The sequence below is a fragment of the Ceratocystis lukuohia genome (assembly GCF_044167205.1).
Source record: "Ceratocystis lukuohia strain C4212 chromosome Unknown Supercontig2_pilon, whole genome shotgun sequence".
NCBI classification, from domain to species: domain Eukaryota; kingdom Fungi; phylum Ascomycota; class Sordariomycetes; order Microascales; family Ceratocystidaceae; genus Ceratocystis; species Ceratocystis lukuohia.
Window position 1 is genome coordinate 2,430,818 of NW_027263521.1, and position 15,429 is coordinate 2,446,246.

General features: G+C 46.5%; 4 protein-coding genes across 4 annotated transcripts; 2 read left to right on the top strand and 2 right to left on the bottom strand.

Annotated features, from left to right (window-relative positions):
• Nucleotides 1-2,130: 2,130 nt before the first annotated feature.
• Nucleotides 2,131-2,712, top strand: HOO65_020599 (Glutathione-specific gamma-glutamylcyclotransferase; the record flags this gene model as incomplete). Its single annotated transcript, XM_071000110.1, has 1 exon — nucleotides 2,131-2,712. One exon carries the CDS (start codon nucleotides 2,131-2,133, stop codon nucleotides 2,710-2,712), a length of 582 nt encoding a protein of 193 aa, XP_070861237.1.
• Nucleotides 2,713-3,224: 512 nt separating this feature from the next.
• HOO65_020600 (uncharacterized protein) lies at nucleotides 3,225-4,267 on the bottom strand (the record flags this gene model as incomplete). The annotated part of the gene is made up of 5 exons (XM_071006918.1): nucleotides 3,225-3,329; nucleotides 3,436-3,679; nucleotides 3,747-3,853; nucleotides 4,027-4,099; nucleotides 4,248-4,267. 5 exons carry the CDS (start codon nucleotides 4,265-4,267, stop codon nucleotides 3,225-3,227), a joined length of 549 nt encoding a protein of 182 aa, XP_070861238.1.
• Nucleotides 4,268-11,554: 7,287 nt separating this feature from the next.
• HOO65_020601 (uncharacterized protein) lies at nucleotides 11,555-14,044 on the top strand (the record flags this gene model as incomplete). Its single annotated transcript, XM_071006481.1, has 4 exons — nucleotides 11,555-12,163; nucleotides 12,226-12,289; nucleotides 12,351-13,523; nucleotides 13,698-14,044. 4 exons carry the CDS (start codon nucleotides 11,555-11,557, stop codon nucleotides 14,042-14,044), a joined length of 2,193 nt encoding a protein of 730 aa, XP_070861239.1.
• Nucleotides 14,045-14,076: 32 nt separating this feature from the next.
• HOO65_020602 (Citrate lyase subunit beta) lies at nucleotides 14,077-15,123 on the bottom strand (the record flags this gene model as incomplete). The annotated part of the gene is made up of 2 exons (XM_071006916.1): nucleotides 14,077-15,011; nucleotides 15,078-15,123. 2 exons carry the CDS (start codon nucleotides 15,121-15,123, stop codon nucleotides 14,077-14,079), a joined length of 981 nt encoding a protein of 326 aa, XP_070861240.1.
• Nucleotides 15,124-15,429: the final 306 nt, after the last annotated feature.

A 15,429-nucleotide genomic window follows, 5' to 3' on the forward strand; every position in this document is an offset into this window, starting at 1 on the left:
TGATAGGAATATAGTTAGTTGTATAGGTAGGTATGCAGTAGGTGAGTATGAAATATGGGAGTCTCCAATTGAATAAATACAAATAGGATTGAGATGGTTAAGAAGAGAAAAAGAAAGGGAAGAAAAGAAGAACGGCACATCTGCCAACAATAAAAAGGAAAGACAAAGAACAGATGAAGAGAGGTACGGAGGATAAGATAACAGGCTGCTATTGTTTTGTCGTATACTGGTAGGGCGACAGTGGGGGGTGGGGCCGGGGGTCCTATTTGAGTGCTGTGCTGTAACTGCTGCAACCGGTTGTATTTTGCAATACTGGGACTTCTCCAGAATGCTGCACCTACTATAGCCGCCCTGGCATTGCAGGCTGCCCTGTCCGCCTTACATACAGCAGCTTGGCTCCCCTGTAAACTGTGAAAGCTGTCGTTTTCTACAAGGCAGAAAGATAGCAAAGGGCAACAAGCCAGGCCTACAGTAAGCTGCGGAGGCCTTTAGTCGGTCGGGTTTTATGGCTGATTAGCCTCTACGCGTTTAAGTTGTTATTCCCGTTGAGAACCTAGCAACAAAGAAAGTTTTTGGGCTGGGCCTTTGCCCCTTCAAAGCCCAAGCTAGTTCTTAGCCGAGTGTCAAAACACTTGTTCTTGCGTTCAGGAGAAACAGTTAGAAAAAGAACGAAAAAAAAAAAAAAAGAGGAGAAGTAAAAGAAGACACCTTAGCTTTAATATATGTTTGAAGATAAACAGCCTTGGCCTCTTGAAGTTTTACGTTTTCACAAGTATCAAATCATTTAGAAACGCCTCCTCCCTGTTTCAGCGCTTTACCCGCCTATACAACAACAACGACATTCATCATAACTGGTATGTACATATTTCTATTTTTCTGCCTAAACTAGGGTATGATATCATACGCGTATTAGGGTCTCGTGGCTATCGATAATACTCGTGTCTCTCCTCGTCCTGGCTGCGCTGCGCATCATACTTGATGACGGATTATGCCGACAAAGTGTGGATTATAGAGTGTCTTTTTTGAGGTTGTTTTCTGGTTGAGCTCCCCCTCTTCCTCCTCCGCTTTAATCTGACCTCCACTGGTTATTGTTTGCTTTGGCCTTGTTCTGAAACCGGTCTGCATGTCCTACCAAGCCCTGATTGTGACTGTGTGACCTTGGCTATAGATGTTGAATGTTTCCTTTTCTGTTAGCTGATATTGACACAATGGAGCATAGGTTACTTGCGATCGATTGTTTGGGATAATAGAGGCAGACTAGGGAGGGGCAATTTATGCATATTGATTTATCCCCCTGGCCCCGTTTAGGCTGCCCTTCTCCCCATAGATATATCTTGGGTGAAAATAAAGGATCAAGTTTCTGGCCTTTATATCAATTTTTCCACTTGCGATTTTCCCTCTTCCTCACTTTCTTTGTCTAACAACGTCATTACCCCATTCCACTCTCATCCCGCGTGGCATCACCAAACCAACGGCAACGGGCCTCTCCTCCGCTCTCGTGTTCGGCCTCCCCCTCATTTCCCTTCTTTGCCATGGCGCTTGTCTCAGAACTCGCTACCCACGGCTCCGAATTCTGGATTTTTGGTTACGGGTAAGCTCGCTTATATATACTGGATCTGCCTTAGTTTGTGATGCTTTACCTTCCCCCCTCCTCTCCCCTACCAACCAACAATGCTGGAAAAGTCTTGTGCTCGTAGCTTGCTTCTTCATTGTGTTGTTGCGTCCAAAAACGTGTATCTTGGGGATGTTGTACACATGTGCCATTAGCTGACAACAGAATTGTCCTCGTGTCCTAGGAGCCTGATATGGAAGCCTCCGCCGCATTTTGGTATGTATATGGTGCCATGTCGACCGGCGATCTATATCTACATGAACTAATTCTTTGTCATGTCCTTGCTAGACCAGCGTGTAGCTGGGTATGTGACGGGATATGTTCGCAGATTTTGGCAGGTATGCTTTCTTGTCTCTTGGTTTTCCATGGCCTTAACTCCACTCCTCAACCAATTCCTTTCCTTTATATCCCCATAATCACAAAATCACATTTGCTTTGTGGCCCGTTCTAACTAGCCCACGTAACAGGCGAGGTAAAACAGACACACTCTTTCCCATTCTCTCATTGCGTGTTGATCTATGACATCCGTCCTAACATTCAATCTTCTACCAAGTGAGGACCATCGTGGCACGCCTGAATCCCCGGGCCGCGTGGTAACCCTTATCGAACGGTCCCATTGGGCTCAATTGAATGACCCTTACCACCCCGCACCCGAACGTGTCTGGGGCGTCGCTTACCGCATCCGACCCGAGCGTGTTGCCGAAGTCAAAGAATACCTAGACATTCGTGAAATTAACGGCTACTCTGTGCACCACAAGATGTTCCAACCCGCATCTTCTGCCGCCGCCGCTGCTACCACTACGGACCATAGCAACACCATAACTAGTGACCCTATACGTGCTCTTGTCTACATCGGTACCCCGGATAACCAACAATTCACTGGTCCGCAGGACCCTCATGAACTGGCTCTCCATATTGCGAAGAGCCATGGCCCCAGTGGCCAGAATAGTGAGTACCTGCTAGAGCTTAATGCAGCACTGAAGGCGTTGCATGCCGAGAGCAACGATGTGCACATTGAGGATCTTTCACAAAGAGTCACTGAACTTCTCGTAAATGAGGCGGGAATAAAGGTAGGACAAGATAATAAGATGGAGTGCTAGAAACAATGCAACAAGAAGAGAAATGGAAGACCCAAGAGGAAATGTCCCAATGTTTGTCTGCTTTATTATGGGTATAGCATATACACATATATGTGTGTACGCATAGTACTGCCTTGGAAGCGTCAACACGTCTCCCTGGCCCCCCCTTGAGCAAAATCACATGACAATCAACATGCTTGCTTGCTGCCTGCTACAGAAACTCGTGTTAGTCCGATGACCCGCAAAAGCAAAGTCTACCGAAATTCAGGCACGGTGGATATTGTGTTACCTCGGGAGTTTTGTTGATGAAGCTAAGTAGGACAACCAAAAGACAAGCAATTCTAGTCAAGTTTTTGATCTTGCAAATGAGCACTATATAGGAAAATCTCGGATTGTCACAAAGACGTGTTTGTTGTTATTGGCAAACATTCACATCGTTTGCTTACTATCCCACCCATCTTTATCGTTTGTCGTTCCCCACAACTCATTCGCCGCACATCGCTCTCCGTCTCCAAATGCTCCTCCCAGTGCCTCTAACTCGAGCTAGTAACCGCCACGATTAGATTGGGGATGTTGGGGACCTTGTTGTCCGGAATGGTCAGGCTGATGTGGTTGTTGCTGAGGCACTTGGCTAGGGTCTGGATAGTACATATTCGGTGCATAGTTGCCTGTTGGTTTACATGTTAGTATTAACGAAACGAAGACTTTGTTCTCATATTGGCATCTGTAATTAGCAAAACTAACCTTGTTGGTTGCCTGCATACTGGCCTTGGGGAGGGTAACCACGGCCGTAGCCGGCCGGAGGGGTATAAACATTCGGATGGGGATGCATCGGGTAGTTGGGTGGCATGCCGTACGGGGCCTGGGGAGCCCCATAGTTGCCACGGGGCGGGCCATAGCCTGGTGCAGGGCTTCCTCGACTGCTGTAGCCACCGCGCGGGGCCCGTTATCGGACGCTTTATCTACACGAATAGTGCGCCCATCAAATCTACCACGCATTCGGTTAGGCTTACTCCGGCTTGAAATAAATGCTAAGTTCTTTTTCTGGTACTGACTCGATATTATTCATAGCATCGATGGCTTTTTGGGCGTCGGCTTCTTGCGAAAACCGCACGAATCCAAAGCCTCTACTGCGTCCAGTATCGCGATCCTTGACAACAACCTGAGATGTGTGTTAGTCTTGACATTGGGGAGAAGAAGGGTGCAAACGAGGGAATGGATAGAAGGTATCAAGAAAGGTAGTTTTAGGTAAATGTGATCATGAACGTGCCATGATAGATAAACCTGGCTAACAATGATTTTAGTTGCACACAGAATTAGACAACATCAACTTACGGCTTCTTCGATAGGTCCAAACTCTCCAAACTTCTGAAGAACAGTGTTCTCCTGAGTGTGCCAAGCAAGGCCTCTAAAGGGAAAAGGGATGAAAGGTTAGCCAAGCTGTTTGGTTTTTGGTACGGGGATTTGGAGTCTAGCTTGTTCTGCAGATCAACTAACGCGTGAATTTCACGCGCAAGTTAGGAGATCTATAGGGCTGATGAGAGACGAAAACATACCCAATGAAAACTTTCGCCATTATATCTGAAAGTTTGAATCAAAAATCGAAAAAAAAAGAACAAACACGATAGTGGTTGAAGCTTGAAGTTTGGAAGTCTAGATTTGCCGTTTAATGGTGAGTTAGTCGTGTTGTGGTTGAAATTTGCGACCGTACTCTTTTTGAGTTAAAAGGGAAAGGAGGTATTTGATTCTTCTTGTTGCATAGAATGTATAGGAAAGCCGGAAGTAACAGATGCCTAAGGGGAAGAAGGATGGAGAGAGAGAGAGGGGGGGGGGGGTGTTCTGCTGGCTGAAAATCAGACGCCAGCCTAGACTCTATCTATATACCCCACGACTGTCCCATTATGCGGCTCGCCGGCTGGCTGATTGCACTGCAATATTTGAATGGAGGGAGGGTAATGTGAGATGTGGGTGGATGTGGCCTGGTCAGACCATCGAACCAGTAGGAAAGAAGACAGGTAAGGCAACCCGACATGTCTACCAGCCAACTAGCCATCTCTAACCGACAACCAAAAAGCTAACAGTCCGACAGACAATCAACCTATGAGAGAAGAGTAGAAAAGTTTGTCAAGGCAGGCCAATCCAGACAAAAAAGAAAGCACAGAATTCGAAGAACCACTGTCGTTGAACATCAACTTCGGTTCAGCAGTGTGTCTATTTCGTTTGAGCTGCTCTAGCCTGCCCTCAGGCGCTATATGGATGTACCTATGCACTTCGATACAAGAGACTACACGCAGTTGAAAGAGGGTTATAGGAGAACCTAAACATATTTGTTGTTCGATCGGCTTGGCAGAGTGAGTAGGGCTGGGCAAACTGAAGATGTGGCACTGCGTATGTGCCTAGGCACTTCTTTTGTTTCCTTTTTTTTTTACCTTTGGCAAAAATTTTCCCTTGACGCACGGAGGGACGTGACGCAGGAAACCAGAAAGGCCTGACAACGCTTGTCGATAATGGCGGGGAAGGGAATACGAACACAGCAGCTGTTCACTAAAGCGCCAGACTAGATATGCGCTGCAGCAGCATATTTCTGCGGCGAGGGGTGCCAAGTACCCATTGCTGCTAGTTTACGCACGCACGGGACTTGCTGAAATCAAGTTACTGCAGGCTAGAAGTAGCAGCGAGGGAAGCAATGGCAGCATACAGACAAAACTAGCAGGCATAGCGATGAGATCGGCACTTTGGGTCCGTACAGCCTCCACATGGCCGATTTCCCCCTCTGCACATGCCCCCAAGGCACATACTATGCCGCGGAGAAAGGCGGAGGGACTAAAGGAAAAGAAAATGTGCCTCTAGATGCAGAAATATTGGATTGCAAGGGAAAGCCACTGAGGTGATACAGGTTGGGCTGGAAAGGGTATCATAATCCGGAGACTAAGCCATGGAGAGCCAGAGGTGCGGGGGGGGGAGCAGAGGGAAGAGGGAGGAGAAGGGGAACAACCATAAAAGAACCTGCCGCAACATTTCCTGTTTCTTTTTGGGAGAAGAGTGGCTTGGGCTCAACGCTTCGGTATCACAAAAGGAGAAAAGAGTCTACTTGGCCTAATTCTGGTCTGGTTATTGGGGGGGGGGGGGGGGGAGGGGTGTGCACAAGATGCGAGAACGAACCGAAGGCTAGAGGCTAGAATGGTCTTTAGAAACCCCAAAGACCCAAAGAAAAAAAAGGGAACTCACAAGGAATAAGGGAGAAATGGCGCAATAAAAATGCAGCTTTCTTGCGATTTACGTTGAGTGCAGGGCTATATCCGTCGTATACGATGTCGATATGGGGATAGGCTTGAACCAAATAGTAGTTAAGCTCGGTGAAGGCTGGCTTGATGAATGGCTGAGAAGCTCTAGAGTAATATAAAATAGAGGGCAGTGACGAAATCGTAGAAAAAGCGTTGGCCGAGATTATGTGGATATCTGAGTGAAGATTGTTGTGTTGTGTCTTTTAAACTGCGGCGGGGAATGCTTGTTCGCGGGGAAGGCAGCTAGGAAATGGAATATAGCAGCACGTATATGGAGCCAACCGAGCACAACAAATATTGGAGCTTTGGGCTTTTTGGGTGTTTGGGGAGTAACTTGATGGACGAAGAAGAGTTGTGAATGAAAAAAAGAGCGAAATGGCAAGAGAGGGAGGACGAGACCGGTCTGATATAAAGATTGGGGGAGACACAGAGGTACGTTAAAACCAGGAGCCGATAAATAGGATGATCAGATGAACAAGCAAGAGCCGAGGATGGTGGGCAAGGTCAGCACAGCCAGTATAGTGTGCAATGGAAAGAAAAGATTGTAGGCTATGTAAAACCTTGAGAGCAGATGCCAAGAAACAAGAATTGTGGAAGAACTAGGAGAAAAGAGAAGAGACGTAGAGCAAGGTAGAGTAAAACGGGGGCTTGTGACAAGGAGATCGATAAGAAACGGCGGAGTCAAAAATAACAGGGCCGCTGAGAAGATTGACGAGAAGGTAGACGCGGGAACAGGCAACCAGATGGAACGAGAAGGTGAAAAGGATTCAAGCAACAGAAGCGGCCAGGACGAAGAAGTCCATTAAAAGAAAAGGAGCACGGAGAATGGTTTGAGAATGCTGAATAGGAGGAATCTTGGTGTGCGAGTAGAAAGGATGATGAGACCAAGAGACAATATGGAATACGGCTTGAGAGAGCCTAGAATAGCTTAGGAGATGAGTGCGGGCGGAGATGGAAACATATGTGGAAGGCCCCAAGCCTGGGTCTACAAGAAAGAATTTGCTTGAATTGCTTGTTTCGTTCTTTGCAAATCGTTGCCCTGGGTAGTTGACACTGCCAGGCTAGGTCTTGGAGCTTAAAAGTCCCAAGGAAGGAGCGAGATGTTGCGTTTTACTGTTGTCTAATTGACTAGGAAAGAGCGAAGACAGGAATTGTTGGGGAAGACTATGGCACCCTCAAATAGCGACCATATTCAAAGTCCCAAGGGCACAAAAGGGAAATCCAACAAAGTCGGATGGACAGAAAAGAATCGAAGGAGTGGACAGCAAGACAGGCAAGAGGGCAAATAAGAGTAGTATGGTAGGAACAACCTCAAACAAGAACTCCATAGCTTGATCCAATAGAGAGCCAGAGGCGGGACGGCATAATTGGCAGTTGCAAGTTATGGTTGCACTTTCCGTTGAAGTTTGGAAGGCACTCCCTCCTCCTCTCTTGTCCTCTCTTCTCTTCCATTCCCTTGCCTTCTTTTCCCTCGTCTTTTTTACTTGAGACTCCATTAGAGCTATTGGGGGTCATTTGCCTGAATAAGTAGGTGGCAGTTCTGATTGGTCCAGACCCTGGGATCTTTCGTGTTAGAGGAAGAGGAAGAGTAGGATGGAACGACAAAGAAGTGACAAGGGATGCTGATGTGTGAAAGATGGTACGTATAGGCACAAATAGTAAAGACCGAAATAGGAAACTGAAGGGGGCGTTGAATCAACAAGATCAGGGAGGCAGGATCTTGATGGCTAATCTTCCCCCCCCTCCCCCCCTCCCCCAAAAAAAAAGCATATAACAACTACCAAGTAGAACTGTGCCGGCTTGGATTGATAGTACATCCGAGAAGAAGCCTTGCAACAAAGAAAGTGCGTATTGTTGGGGGACGAAAATATGGACTTTGGAAGTTGCTCAAGAGCACTTGCGCTGTATTATGTCGATGTACATATACATCGGGGCCGTGCAAGTTGTTGAATCCTAAGCTGGGCGTAGCTTCCCAAAAAAAAAAAGAGGAAAGTTGAGAACACAGGAGCAAAGCCAAAGACAAGTATACGATGTCGATTGTTGCAAGTTTTTCAAGGCGAAGCAAGGCATGATGAGCAAGGGATCTGTATGACATAGTCGCCATGGATGGCTTGCTTATGATAGCCCTGCTTGTTGGCTTCAATGAATGGCCCCGCCTGCCTTGCCTAGATGATCTGGGGTCTATCGCCAGGGTAAATGAGAGAGAAAAAAAGCAGGAGAGAGGAGAGAAGGAGGATACAAGAGCTACTGCTAACCAGCAAGTAGCAAGGGATAAGGGATAGGCTAAGGACAGAACGGGGCATGTTGTGCCTGCATACGGCGTAGGCTCAGGACGGTTACTTTTTTCTAGTTTAGCCAAGCCCGGCTAAAAAGCAAAAAGAAGATATCAATTTTGCTACACATGAAAAGATGGGGCCAATATTCAAGTGACAACCACAAGCCATGGTTGGTGCAGGTACATGTTGTGGTCAAACATAAGCTAAGCTCTCAGCTTGGCTATGAAATTGGCTGTTTATGAGGCTTGACTTGGTTTATTTTAAGCTGTAACATGAAGCACGGTTAACCTAGAGGTAGGTTCTACATGTGGAAAGACGTCCAAAGGTAAGCGTCAACACGTGCCAAAATGTTGGAACGCCCGACTAGGAGCTTAGGAGAAGCATAGCAGCTAGGTTAATCTATTCATAGGGGACTTTAGGTAAGGGGGTCAGAATATCTTTACTTGGACTCATAGCATGTCAGCAAGTTTTATACTTGTCTGACGCTAAGCTTGGTCTCCTACAAAGCCTCCATCACATTGCTACTCCTGGGTTATTGGAGGGTTGGCTTCGGGAACTTTCAACACTAAATCTGGGCTCTAGATCGTCTTGTTATCGGAGAATTCTTTTTTCAAGGAAAAAGAAGAGGTGAAAAAGAGAAAAGAAGCCCTGAACCTTGGACTTGGCCAAGGCTTGGCTTCTAACGTCGCTCACTCCTGCTGGGCTTTTCCTTTTTTTATTACTGCCAAAGGTGAGCTTACCAAGCCATCGCAATGTAGCATGCATGGTCTATTCTTTTTTATTTCTCACATCTGTCTTAGGTTTAGAAGCTATGCTTACGGACCTTTGCTCAGGGGCCTCTCCCGGCTATCATGGCACCAAGACCACCGTCCATCGTTTTGCCATTTGGACGGATCCGGTTGTTTGGACAGATGTATAATTTTTTCTGGGCTCTTTGAAAAAGGAACAGGCCAACAAAAAAGAAGTCTGGGGAGGGTTCAAGATCGCTAGAAATAAACATTATTATAGCTCTGAAGATCATACGCTTGCGAGAAGTCTAAAGGGGGCGAACTTATAATAGGGAATAGGGCTTACAGGATGTGTGCCACAAAACAATACCATAAACACAAGTAGTACAAAATCCACTGTATGTAGGTAAGCGAGCCGAGTTTAACTGAAAAAAGGTACAGCATGCTAGTTACCAGCAAAGTCTGAGCTTCGGGCTGTGGGGAGGAAAGGAAATGAAACTCTCTACAACGGGATCATGTTCACAGTCGTTGGCTGATGCGATGATACTTGTGTACTTGGGTGTGCATTAGTGGGCTGTAGTTCTTTACATACTAGCCAAGTAATAATGCCAGAATACTCTTCAACACTGTCAAGTCGACACGACATCACCACACCACTACCAACATCGTGCGCACAAAATTAAAACGCAAGGGGTCGTAAAAAGACGCAACCTATAACTTGCGCTAACAGGTGAGGGAAAACGGGTTCCTAGCTGCTTAGCTAATTGCTTAGTCTAGCTGCTAGCCTAACCGCCCTCTGCTCGTTTGTTTTAGAGCGAAGGGGCCGAAGTGTTTCATACTATTTATTCCTTAGAACTTGAATCTAGACTTACTCTCAGCATAGCATGGCTTTGTCTTGTTGCAGTTATTATAATGGCATGCATTACTATACACCTGGCAAGATAACCCTCCCGATAGATAACCCTAGAGAATTACATGCAACGTTTGCTCATAAAATATCTCGTCACATAACATACTCGTAACTAATCGCATTTGCTGCAGCCAAAAGCACCTGCGAATGCACTCCTTTCTATAAAGACAAATTCGTAAACCCGTAGTGCCCACCCATCTACCTGAGCGGCAAAAGATGTTGAGGAGAACACATAACATGGATATAGTAATATAAACATAACACTAGCTATAATAGTGAAGATCCAGCTTACAGGTGGAGGTGGGTATTGGCATGGGTGTGAGCGGTCAAGGAAGGCCTTGACATTAAACTGTACATATATCATATCACGAGTTTATCCTAATGCTTGCACTTGAGATTAATAAATCCTTCCTCACCTTGAGCCTCACTCAGTGTTGATGAAGAACAAACGATGCCCAACTCTCGTTTACTCACTGTGCCCAACATTGCTTGCTGACAAGCTGTTTCTTCCGGGTGCTTTCTCCTATGATTCTTTTTGCTTTTCACACACTAACCTAGTTTCTCTTCTTGTCTCTTTGCTTCGCCCCATAATGCGCTAACACATCATAGTGTGCTTGCTTCTGTTCTATCCCCCCCTCTCCCCAACCAATGGAGAACCTCGCGCCTTATATTTGTAGGGGGCAGCTAAGAATCTAATAAAAAGGCTCTTTAATTCCGAGTCTAAAAGCTTAATGGAGTGAAGAATTCTGTCTGATTTTGTTATTCTGCTTCGGCTCCCCGGACACTGTGTTCCGTTTTCTGTTGTGGGCACGTACATATGTATGTTAGTTGTATGCCTACGGTAGCGCACCAAGCTGCAGAGATGGCTTACGTATTTCACAGCAAGCCAAGAAATCCCAAATTGGAATAAATGTAGAGAAGATCGTTTGAATATGGGCTATTTTTGTTGTGGTACTTTTTTTTTTGGGAGGGGGGGGGGAGCGGGGGGAAAGAAAGCCTTAGCTTTTTGTCTAGAGGTTGACGTTGAGGTTAGAAAACAAGACATAGAAGAAGAAAAAGAAAGATGAATTTATAAATGAGGTGAAGCCATAACTAGAGGAACACAATAATAGGGCACTGAGACTTGCTAGGGATTCTGATCCCTCCTAAACTAGGGCTAAAAAGAACAGACTACGTAGTGAAAAGAAAAAAAAAAAAAAAAAAAAAGAAAAATTCCGATAAACTAACGCGATCGCCATTAATGTCAATTAACCAGCAGAGCGGCCAAGAAACCGACTTATTAAGAGCCTCGAAACACATCGAGTTCGTCGTTTAATATTTTGTCTCACAACCAACATCTGAGACCAACCGAGAAAATCCAGCTTCATTGAATTTGGTCGCACAGGAAATCCTCCTAGCAGAAAATGGGGTGCCGATAACCCTAATACATTGGACCCTAGAAAATCGGAATGACCTTGTCCGGATTTCGACATTTATGATATAGTGATTTAGTCAACTGCTATTTATCTGAAGCTCTGTAGAGTACTTACCTTGAGATAGTCCAGCCCCACCCCATGTTTACCCCTCATATCTGAATCGAAAGCTTTGCTGGTGATGCTACTACAATCTATCCTATAACCATAATGAATTCTGAGTCTAACGTTAGACACCACTGTTGTTTCGGATATGCCAGACGACAGTGAATCTTTTGGCACAAGGCCTGCGCGAATCCAAGACTGGCTCACAGCTATTGACTCACCACAACCCCAGAAACTCCTAGACTCCAGCCGGGCTCGACCTCACCATCCACAGATGAATAGAACTCTAGACAACGACGAGCACGGCAATTTGGCCAAGTATTGCCAGCACCCATATGGCATCGACGACAATAACCATTCCGCCTCTAGGAAGGTTTCACAATGGTTAAATTCTTCCCAGGAAATCGTTCATAGCGAGGCGCGTAACATTAGGAAAGATAGCCATAGAAGGATTAAAAGTGATTTACGATCTCGTGATATACATGGCACCCAGCCTGCTAAGATAGGGCTACGCAGACGTTCCGACACAGAGAGCTTTGAGAGGCGAGGCCGACATAAGACGCGTCGTGATCGTTACGATGCGAAAAAGGCGGTAACTAGAGAGGCCAAAAAGAGAGCCATGGATCAAGAAAAGAGTACCGGTCTCTCACAGACGGAAGCGCAGCCCAAGGCCTCTTCGCAACCCAAACTCCGCTCGCACAAAGATATCATGGATCGTTTTGACTCGGAAGCTATATCATCATCTAATAGGCTGACGGTGCGTATACAAAGTAGGCACACTTGAACCTCGATATTGATGCTAAAATGGGGTCACAACAGGTTCAGCCGTCTCCTATCCCCGGACTGTTTTTAAATTCCAGGGCGGCATCATCAATGGGATTTGGTTAGTGCAGCAATGCCGTTCATGTTCAAGTACTCAGTGTAAATGGCTAACCATCACAAAGTCCCAGATTTAGCCTACAACCCCATGACGCATTTTTCAAGGGCTACTCGACGCTTTGATGCGGATACACTCCATACCAGGCTTGCAAAATGTGCGCGTGAGGGCGACGAAAGTAGCCAGTCTCCCGTCAACAAAGAAGAATTGGAAAACGGGCTGCACAGAGATGCGAAACTTGGGCGATGTCACGTAGAAGTTGAGGATACCGTTGAACAGTCTGCATGCTCTTCATGTCGAGAATCCAAATCTCAATCTCAAACCTCGATCCAGCTTCAGCAAAACAAAACGGAAATATCCCCTATCCAGTACCAACCGTGTCCAGAAACTAGCCATACAAGAGACACACCGCAAGTCGAGGAAAGAAAGCAACGAGCTGATGATGGTGTGGCTAAGCGGATAGATGCATGTGTCTCGCCGGCAGACCCAACGCTAGGGAGTAAATTATCTGAGGCCCTCAGGTCTGATTTAGTTGCTACCCAGCAGTGGGTTCGTGAAAGTCTAGAAGATGTTGACACTGGAAGGTCGTGTGACGCTGGTAGCTCTGTCCATAGCCATGGTCAAGGTGTGGTTGATTTGGAATTTCGTCAGAGAGCTTCCCTTAGCACAACCACTGCGCGGGTGCCAGCAGACCGCCAACCTGATAAAAGTGTATCTTCTATTCCTGAAACCATGCAGGTGGAATCCGCCGGGATGAAATCCCCCAACGTGTCACAGCCGAACCTTCAGGATGGATTGAATGTAGGCCTGGATGCGGCAGATGATGTTGAAAACTTACAAGGCCTATCTAAGCCGGAAATGGCAATGTATGGGCGGACTGTCAGACCTTTGGCGCAGTACAAAGATATTGGTTGCCAAACTGAAGACGGGCTGTTTAGTCATACCAAGACAAGACAAGAGACAATGCAAGAAGGACTGCCATCCAAGAGCCAGCTTATTGGCCATTTGCCAGTCTCAGAAATTGGGCGTCAAGAACGAGTTCAGCAAGTCCAATTTCAGCCCGAAGTTGCTGCTGACGACCTGCCGTGCAACCGGCCTCAACTTTTTGACTTACATCCATCCTTTGCAGCAAGACCTCATCAGCATACAGGCTGCACAAAGCACACTACGTCCGAATCGCTCCCAAATGACGGCAGTGTTGCATGTTTAGAAGGCAATAATGATGTCCCTATGGAAGGTTGTACATGGGGGTTGGGCAATGTTTCTAATAGCCTGCATCAATCGTCACACCATTCAGCCATCCATTTAAGAAAATTCCCTTTCTTGGAAGAAGGTTCTCGGCCGCAGGCATGTCAGCAGCTCAAACTCCATAACAGTGCGGGATATTCTAAGGATTGGGCTTCTTTCTTCCCAGATAGAGCTTTAAGTGGGGACAACATGCCTGTTACTGAGACTGACAGTGTCTTTGAGGGGAGCTGGCCTGCTGCTGTTGCTGAAACATCACTCTTGCCACACGATTCTAGAGCGAGCTGCAGCTGGGCAATGTTGAAAAGTTTTGACCCTCAATCCCATGGTTATCCTTTGGAACAGGCGCATCAAAACCATGAAATCCTACAACCTCAGGCTAAGAGATTGAAGGTAGAAGTAGAGTCTGAAGGTTTAGAGCAGTTTGTGCCTAGAAATGAAAGAGGCCAAATTTACGAGGTCATCGATGAGGCGCATGAAGAAATGACTAGATTCTGGAGGCCTAACCGCTGGTAGCCCCTGTTAGCTTTAGGGGAGGAATGATATACCTATTCTGGGGATTGATCTTTCCATGAATTCATGATAGAAGCAACGTCGAGTTCACATTTGACGCCCCTCTCAAGAACTGAACGAGCCTTGTTAACTACGGGGGCATCAATCATTTTGCCATCTAAGGTCCATGCACCGCGTCCTTGAGCTTCTGCCTTCTCATTTGCAATGGAAATCCTGGCAGACCATATGAGATCAGCTTGGGATGGAGCAAAAAGTTGTTGAACTGGCCCAACCTGCGTTGGATGTATACACTGCTTCCCATTAAAGCCCATATTGCGTCCATTAATACACTCTTCTTTGAGTCTATCTAGGTCCTCTTCTCCGCGATATGAAGTGCAAACAAGATCAATTGCACTGGGGAGATTGAAGGCTCTAGCAGCTGTGACGATGGCTGACCTGGCGTACAGGAATTCAGCCAACGAAGGTGTGCGAGTGATGGATAAGTCAAGAGCAAAGTCTTCAGCGGCAAAAACCAAGCCACTCAAAAATGGAGAAGCAGAGCATATTTCAGATAGATTCATGATAGCGCGCGCCGATTCAATTAGTGCAATAATTTTAATGGGATTGGGTGAGTTCTGAGTGTGCCTCTCTGGCGCAATGTGACGCAAAACATCTGTCACAAAGCTTAGGTCGGCAGCAGAGTTAACTTTAGGAATAAGAACGGCGTCTAGACTAGGTGATGAGGCAAGAGATGTGAGGTCTGCAAGTGCGAAGGGCGTTGAAACAGCGTTGATTCGCACGCAAAGCTCGGTATTTGTTTTCCATGCGGCAGGTCGGCCGGCAACAGGGTGAAAAGACGCGAGATGAGTGGTGAGAAGGGAGCGGGCGTCAAATTTCTTGTGAAGGGCAACAGAGTCTTCAAGATCATAGGTGATGTTGTCCGATTTTATATGGAGGGATTTGGCCAGCATTTTCTCGCTTGAAGCGGGGACTATGAGAAGAGGGCAAATTAGAAATGAGAAAAAAAGTACATGGTAGAGGGGACTGAGGAACATACCATAGAGAAGGGAGCGGCGGATGATATTGGCCGACTGGGCGGCCATTGTGGAGGACAGGAGGAAAAGAAACAGCAAAGAAGAAAACTGCTGGTATCACGTCTAGCAGAAAGGGAGGCAGCCGGAACTGGGCTTGAAGTGAGGTGAAATGTGGGGCGGTTCGCTTGCAAAGCTGTCAGCAGGTGCCAACATAGCTGTAACAGCTGCCAAACGAACACGACTATCATTACGGGTTATGTCCAAGGGTTTTTGCATTCTCCAACAAGATATGATATCCTTTGTTTGTGTCAAGATTCACTTGGTCTTTCTATCTAGCCGCCTTTTTTCGATTGATTCACCGCAAAGGCCCGCATA